The sequence below is a fragment of the Cornus florida genome, unplaced genomic scaffold (assembly GCF_030987335.1).
Source record: "Cornus florida cultivar Cherokee Brave unplaced genomic scaffold, ASM3098733v1 CherokeeBrave_3.0.0_Hap2_Chr11, whole genome shotgun sequence".
Lineage (NCBI taxonomy): Eukaryota > Viridiplantae > Streptophyta > Magnoliopsida > Cornales > Cornaceae > Cornus > Cornus florida.
Genome location: NW_026775581.1, coordinates 116,163,111 through 116,172,228, shown reverse-complemented (window position 1 = coordinate 116,172,228; position 9,118 = coordinate 116,163,111). Strand labels below are relative to the sequence as shown.

The 9,118-nt window shown below is 35.4% G+C and overlaps 1 protein-coding gene across 1 annotated transcript; it reads right to left on the bottom strand.

Moving 5' to 3' along the window:
• Positions 1–7,138: 7,138 nt before the first annotated feature.
• LOC132283383 (CBL-interacting serine/threonine-protein kinase 5-like) lies at positions 7,139–9,118 on the bottom strand. The gene has a single exon (XM_059785321.1). The coding sequence runs from the start codon at positions 8,797–8,799 to the stop codon at positions 7,438–7,440; it is 1,362 nt and encodes a 453-aa protein (XP_059641304.1). The 5' UTR covers positions 8,800–9,118; the 3' UTR covers positions 7,139–7,437.

Genomic DNA, 9,118 nt, shown 5'->3' with positions numbered 1-9,118 from the left:
GTTTGGTACAAATGGAAAAGAAAAGAAATGATAAGTTTAGTTGGTAAAAAAAAAAAAAAAAAAGAAGAAGAATAAGAAAAAGTATAGTTAAACACTTATCGTATTTGATTTATTAATAAAGAAAAAAAATGGAAATGACAATAATCATTTTTGGGGAAAGAAATGAAAAGAAAGTATTATAATGAATCTGTTATCATACATTTTTTCCATAGATTTTGTCTTTTATAAAAATAAGAGTAATTTAGTATTAACAAAGTTTCATTAAAAAAGCTATCATTTTCTTCCATTTTTTAAAAGATAACAAAACCAACACATAATAAATAATTTGTTTCCTTCCGAATTCCTTGTTTCTTTTCTTTTCCTTTAAAAATTCATACCAAACACAATATTTGATTTCCCTTCATACCTTTCTTTTTCTTTTCATTTCAATACCCTCTGACCAAACTAAGTCTTAGATATGTGAGGCAACCAATTCAATATTATTACGTGAAATTTAAAAATCATGACATGAATTGAAATAAGGCCAAAAAGTCTAATCGGATTCTGTTAGGGAGTTGATCGTGTTAGAAATGAATGATGAAGAACGAAATGCAGTCGGATTCTTTTAGGGAGTTGATCGTGTTAGAAATGAATGATTAAGAATGAAATGAAGTTTTTTTGCATTTTATGAAATCAAATTAAACTTAGTGGACCCTCAAACAAAATATTACTTTGATGCACAAATGTATGCATGGATCAACAAATTTAGATGGCCAAATAACAAAATTTTAAATTGAAAACATACATTATTGATCTTGATAACTTGTACTCAATTGACTCACAAGTCATTTTATCATATGATTTGTTTTGCGTGTGATGTTACATTTTGCGATGATTGAGCAATATTTCATATTTGTCTCCAAAAGTGGGACCTCTATTTTTTTAAACACAGTGGGACCTCATTACGAGGCCAATGTTTGATGCCCACAAGATCTATTTGATTACATTTATTAGGCTCTTGAATTGAAAGCGCTACTACACAAAGAAACAAATGAAAACAATTATGACTACTACAACCAATAATTCTTCTCCACTTGCTACCAAATTAGAAGATATATAATGCGAAATGATATATTCCACCTGTGAACAACTCATATAATTTAAGCCAACAAAGGGAATAAAGAGTTTTTAGGCTGAAAATGTTCAAAGTAATTATAATTTGAATTCGAAATAAGGTACCAATTTACGAAAATTATATAACTTAAATCTCAACGCACAATCTATTGCTAATAAAAAATATCACTAGATCATAAACATCTCTCGACGATATACATAAACAAGTAAATTGAGTATTTGATGGAACACTTGAGTGGATTGGCATATAAAGTAAAATATCAGCACATATGGTCAAGTGGTATGCAGTTGGTCCTCACCACCTTTGATTATAGAGATTCAAGGTTCAAATTAAAAACAATTAAAAGAAAATGTTATAGATGGATACAGGGTCAATTTTTTGAACGAATGTATCTGTGTTCAAGTCTCATTTTCTAAATTTGTATAAATAAGTAATTTCATCGGTTAAAAGTTCCAAACGTTTTTCTTTAATTCTAATTTTTTGGTTAATTACTTGATGGGTTTAGACTAATATTGGACGGTAAGTTGGTTTATATGAATGGAGAAATAAGCCATTTTAGAAGCCATGAACTATCTTTTAGTGCAATAATGTGATACAATAGTAACAAGTAATATAGAAAACAATAGTAGCCAATCTATCAAATGGATACTCATACTCTGAAGTCTGAACCTAAGAGCCTCTCAAATTCAAAATATAATAGGTGGATGAAAATAATACACTCAGACCTTTCATATTTTGAGATTGTCAAAGGTATTGCCATATATAGCAGCTCTCAAAAAATAGTAGGTGGATGCAAATAATACACTCTAAATAGTATTTTGGATGAAATATACCATTGGGGCAGAGTTGCTAAAATATATCATTTTGACACTGTATCTTGTCTTAAAATATAGTATTGGAATGAAAAAAATAACATTTTACATTAGAGTTGTATTAATTTGTAGACTAATCCACGTCAGACCCATATCAAGGGACCCACCTAGCACTGTCACCACACACTAATTGATGTTATGAAACATTTTACACCATACCACAAAAAGAAAAAGAAAAAGAAAAAGAAAAAAACTGAAAGCAAGTTCTCCAATCTAAATCAAAATGAATCATCCAATAAGCTCCTGCCCAATATTGAGATACATAACCAATCCATCAAATGGATACCCATACTTTAAAGTCTGAACACTTTATATAGGTTATTGTATTAGTAGTAATTTGAAGAGTAATCCACATCAGGCCAATATCAAGGTGGGCCCAACTACCACTAATTGATGTTATGAAACATTTTACACCATACGACAAAAAGAAAAAAGAAAAAAACTGAAAGCAAGTTCTCCAATCAAATATAAATAAAAAACAATCATCCAATAAACTCCTGCCCAATATTGATATAGATATCGAACAGGTAGGAGTAAGTTATAACTTAGTTATCAGGAACACAACATCATCGATCATGTGTGCACTCCAAGATGTAGGGATTAGACTGGTATATGTATATGTCATATAGTGTATGTAATATGTTTGATTGAATTTTCAACCCATAAAAGCCATCAAATGTGTATGCAATCAATCTACATTTGCCAATTGGAGCCTTAGTGTGACATCCAAACCTTATTTTTATATAATTGTTCTTTCCGTGATGGAGTTGATCTCTATTATTATTATTATTCCACTATAATGACCACTATAATGATCATATTAATTATGCAACCTCTTTAATTGGTTTGTTTTTTATATTTGGGTTTTGTTTTGTTTTGAGAAACACTATACCCTCTGCCAATTATTCAGTAGGGTCCCTCGCAACAAAAGAGGTGGTTAATTTGATATTTTGACATGTTTATGAAAAAAAACAAAAAACAAAAAACAAAAAACAAAAAAGGTGGTTTGATTTTTCCATGACTAAAAGTTGTAGTAAAAAAAATCAGATTAAATTCAATAAATGCTATTGTAGTTCTTCAAATTCGGATTTATGTTCAATCTATATTTACGCATCAATAAATATTATTATTAATAATTTGCTACTTTGGAAAGAAATATGCATATTTAATTTGTTTTCGTGATAACTTGAACTTTTAAATTCTTACTTTAAAAAATTAAAAATAATAAGGTGTGAGAGCATTTAATCCTAAAAATAAATATCAAACTATAAACTGGAATGGTGCCATTGATGCTTTGAGAAACCTTTTTTCACCAGCAAGCCAAAACATACAGTAATTAATTAATTATTTATTATATATATTTGTTTATTGCCAGCGCAATAGCGAATCCTAAATTCTCTTTCAACAGTCACAAGTCAATGCAACATTATCGTCCAATATATATTATTTAATAATTAAATGAATAATATCATATCCGAATATGAAGATACAATGGCAATCCCAGAGAAGATTCTCACTAATCTCACATCTGGCAATATCTTTGATCACCACCACTCACTAATTTTTCTTAAGATATTTGTGTAAAATCAATTATCCATGACATTTACTATTGCAAAAAGTTGCAAGTAGTTTACCAATCAAAATATCGTCAATCATCCGATCAACACGCGCATCGATAAAAAGATAGCACCAAGACGAAAACGAGGACTTTTGAGTCATTAATGAGACAATAGCTTGATACAAATGACTAATCTAGATTCAAAAATTTTCTTACATGTGTGGTGACCGTCGTGACATAAATGACAGACTTCTGATCCGACAATTTTGTTATACATGGTAAACGCAGTGATACAAATGACAAACTCTAAGGCAATCTTAATCTTAAAATGTAGAGACCAGACCGTTAGAATTCTAAATTAGTCCATAAAATTAAACAATGACGGAGCAAGACATGTCCCACTAAAAATAATTGAATGAAAAATTGGGACAGGCAAAACATTGCTCTCTCTATATCGTCTCCGTAAGGGTAACATCATTATTCAATAATTTTTTAAAAGTCGGCATGCACATTTTAGACTTTTTCATGAGATAATAATCTTAATCTTATTTTGTAGGGACCAGACCTTTGAAACCCCAAATTAGTCCATAAAATTCAACAATGAGGGAACAAGATATGTCCCCATTAAACAAAAAATTGGGACAGGCAAAACACTGCTCTCTATATATCCTCATAGTAAGGGTACCATCATTAATTATGGGAGTCCATTATTTGGATAGACTGGTAGTTGGGAATGGTTGTGTGCTGACAGACCACATAGGTACTATATTTCATTGGACTGGACGTTGTCTCTGGTATTGTGTTCGGGTTTGCTTTAATTGTTGAAAAAAACAAAAAAAGGTTGTTGGATCATTTGACATGTTTGCGAAAAAAGACAATACGGTAGTTTCATGGGGAGTGGAATCCGGTGCAGGTGCTGTACCTTATTAAATGGCCTACAAGCATCAGACACGTGTGATCACATTCGGCATGCACAAGTATGATATTTGTGGACGATCTGATGTGATGCGGTATAATATCGGTACAAAAGATTCGGACTCATTAATTTCTTTTAAATGCGTGCACAATTTCATTTATGACATTTATGAATTGTCTGATACAGTAAAACACAATATTATATTATGGGATAATTTTACTGATATTTCCAGTAATTTGACCAAATATCAGTCTCAAATATCTTTCGAAAATAATTATCAGTTAGGTCCACTTTTACTTTTCTGTCATAGTCTCCGTTAAAAGCATGGGAAAAGACAAATTTGCCCTTTTTTTTAAATAACATTTAATTCAAAATATTATATTAGTTAAAAGACAATTATACCCCCGACAATTATAGCACAAATAAAATTCGTAACTTCATCATCTTTGGTGCCGGAGGCGATGAAGATGACAAGGGCTTGGAGGTTTCTCTGTAAACCCTTCCCATGCCCATACACAATCAACGAATCTAACATTTTAAATTTTCCAGAATTGTCCACACCAATTTGGTATTAGGATTGGATGGCGCTTGGAATTGAATGAATCGAATGAAAAAAAAATGCCTAAGCGAAATTGAATGAATTGGACTAGTTTGGACTTCGAATTAGGCCTTTGAGTGATACTTTATCTGAGAAACGAAACGGCCGCCGTTTAGAGAAAATCAAGGGTTCCTATTAACGAAGCTTCTACAAATACTGGAAGATGAAGCTTCAATGTGTTTGATTGAAACTAATTCTGGAAGTTGAAGCTTCAGGGTTACTGTTAACAAAGATTCAATGTGTTTGATTGAACCTAATTTTTTTTTTTTTTTCACTAATTGAAATCAGGGTTTGAATTGGGTGTGTTTGAGAGCACAGGAACTGGTAGAAAAGCCTTTGTCGAGTCACCTTACAAACCAATGTCATTGGAAACTGAAGCATCCACTGAAGAATAACGACTACGACTGATGAAGATTCCGACGACGATGAAGGAGAGACTGACCCAAGCAACCAAATTCGGCAACCCCAAACAACCCAATCGGCAACCCCAAGCAACCCAACCTACCTATGATTGCAACTCACAACCATAGTCGGCACAAGATGGTGAACACGACCCGCCGTCCCACACCGACAATCCACACACGACCACCACGCAAACCGCCGGTAAGAAGACTGTTACCCGTGACGCATGACAGCGACCCACAGTTGACAGCGCAGCAACCTCTGGTTCGGCGTCTTCCTTCCCCCGAAACCACCACCGTTCGGCGACCCTCCCGCACTCTCTGGTTCAGCCATCGCTGCAGTGCCCAACCGATCTCCCTTCGCCGCCATAGTCTCTGTGCCTAACCGGACGTCTCGGCCGCCGTCTTTTATGCGATTGTTACATATATATGGAGTGTGTATATATATATATATATGTGTGTGTGTGTGTGTCTCTGTGTATGTATGGAGTATATATATATGTCTCAGTGTGTGTATATAGGGGTATATATATGTCTGTTTGTATATATAGTATAATTTGTAAATTTACAAATTTTTAAAGGGCCATATTGTCTTTTAACAATGATATTTTGGAAAAAAATAAATAAAAAAAATGAGGATGGACCAAAATCAATGGTCAAATTAAAGTCAAAGGGTAAGAATGTCTTTTTACATGTAAAAAGTGATCTGACACACCTGTAAACTAACTTTTGGGGTGTGAGTGAAAAACGGAGCAAACGATTACAATGTGAGTGATAGTTATTTTCGAAAGATATTTTAAACTGATATTTAGCCAAACTACTGAGGGTGTCAGTGAAATTATCCCCATTATAAAAATACTATAACTTTTACCAACAAATTAAAATTTACACTCCTACACATGTCGGCCAGTTATTATTAGCTCAAATATAACAATGTATTCATAACTGAATAGTAGAAGTAATATACGTCCCACTTTAATAATATTTTAAAAACATGTGAATTTTTAAGGAGACATGTGTTTAATACATTATTTTTTTTATAAATTATTAATTTATTTTTTTTAATTTAAATATATATAATTATAAAGTTTAAATTTTTTTTAAAAAATGAAGAACAATGATAAAAATATAAAATTTATTTACTTTGCCCTTTTAAAAAGAACAACTAATTTAAAATATGTAAAAAATAAAATAAAATAAAAGAGTAGGTAAAATACAAAGTTACTAGTCTTTTAACCGAGGAACGTACACTTCTCTCAATCACTCACTAAACAACGACTGGTAGGAATAAAACTTTGGAATGTTGGAGTGCAAATATATATAATACACAAATATTAAAGTATGAATTTGATGAAGGGGGGATTTCATCGTTTTATGTTTTATGTCGACGGTTGAATATGTAACATTTAATACAGACAAATAATGCAGATCTATGTCGCCATCAGCTACCAGCATATTTACTTTTCAAAAATTAAATACCAAGGTGGGGCCTCTTTGGTTCATGAAGTGTGAGGGGCAATACCAAGGTGGGGCCTCTTTGGTTCATGGAGTGCCACCTTGGGAGTAACTTAAACAATGGATTACCCAGTTGATGTTGACAATTTGAGACGTCCCCTATAGCCTTTGGGACACGTTAAGTGGGACAACAGTCCTCACCACACAAGTTAGATAAGAAAGTGTTACCACCAAAAAAGGCAAATGGTATATATAAATAAAACCACCATTACCTTTCAAATTATATTACTATACTACTATATATTGGGAAAATCCAAATATACATTTAAAAATTCAAAACCCTATACAACAAAGTCAAATTACTTCGGAAAAACAAAACCCGAAACAGAAAAACAAAAACAAAAACAAAAAAACAAACAAACAAATAACATTACCATATATATTCGTACAAAATTAGGTTAATACTCTTTCGATTAGGGTTTTAGATTTGGGTTTTGTCCTAATTGACCCACTGACCCGGAGCTTAGCAGTGTTGACTGTTATCTTCACCTTGCCAACTCCAAACGATGTCGTTTAACGCGGGTCTAACATCCTCCTCGCAAAACTTTTTGTACTCGAGCGTGTCGCCGGAGGACTTGGAGAATTCTACCACCGCAACCTCCGGCGCCACCTCGAACACCTCCGCCGCCACCGACAACTTCCCCTTCCGACCCTCACTAGTCCCCTGCATCTTTACCTTGAACTCCTTCACGCTAATCACCTTAAATTTCAGCTTCTTCGCCACCGCCTCCAGCTTCGTCATGATCGCCGACGCCGAGCATTTTGACGTGAACATCGACCCGGATTTCCTCTGACTCTCGAAGAGGCTGGACAGATCGAACCCGGATGACATCGACGATATGAACTCAAACGCATTGTAAAAAGGCGGTGACGATTTCGATCTCACCATCTCAATCTCTGCTCTGTTGTGTTCTCCAATCACACTGAAGTTGTCTGAAACTGGTTCATGAATCGGAAAAGCGATGGGTCTCGTGAAACCCTTTTGAAACCAAGGGACTCGTGTAATTCCCGAAATTGAAATCCTCTTCTCAGGATCAGCCACCAAGAGCTTCGAAATCAACCTCTTCGCATCACTCGAAAACCATGGTGGAAATACGAATTCAGCTTTGAACACCTTCCGATACATCTTCATCACATTCTCCTCCTGAAATGGAAGAAACCCTGCGAGCAGAACATACAGAACCACCCCACAAGACCATAAATCCGCCTTGGCACCGTCGTACCCTTTCTTCCTCAGAACCTCCGGCGCAACATACGCCGGAGTCCCACACTGGGTGTGAAGCAACCCATCATGCCTACACTGCTCCGGCAAGGCGGAGAGGCCGAAATCGGAGACCTTGAGGTTCTCGTTGTCGTCGAGGAGTAAGTTCTCCGGCTTGAGGTCGCGGTGGTAGACGCCGCGGCTGTGGCAGAAATCGACGGCGCTGATGAGTTGCTGGAAGTATTTCCGAGCAGAGTCTTCTCTGAGTTTGCCTTTGAGGACTTTGGCGAAGAGTTCGCCGCCTTTGATGTACTCCATGACGAAAAAGATCTTGTGCTTGGTGGCCATGACCTCCTTCATTTCGACGATGTTGGGGTGTCGGACCAAGCGCATGACGGCGATCTCGCGCTTGATTTGGTCCATCATGCCTTCTTTCATCACCATGTCTTTGTTGATGACTTTGATTGCGACGCTCTCGCCGGTGATGATGTTCTTGGCGTAGTAGACCTTGGCGAAGGTGCCTTGCCCTAATAGTCTACCCATTTCGTACTTCCCAAACACCATGTTTCGGATGGTGGTTCCGTCTATGTGTTGGTGTTTTTCATCTACTGTTTGGATATCCATTTTTTTTTTGGGATTGAAGAATTTGAGAAAGAGTGGGTGGGGCTGTGGATAGAAAGTGGAAAATGGTTAGAGAAAAGATGGGTTGTTCATGTTTTGAATTGGGTTTGTTAAAAAGGGGTTTATCATTAATGATGATGGTTATGACTTATGAGGAAATTGAGACCGGCCGGAGAGTTGGGTGGTGCCTGGTGGTGGTTGGTGGTGGTGGGAGAGAGATAAAAAGAGAGGATGAGGATTGGGGAGTGGGAGTTGTGTGATGTTGTGTAGTGATTGGAGAACATGGTTTTGGGAGAATTGCAAAAGCAGAAAGCAGCGGCAA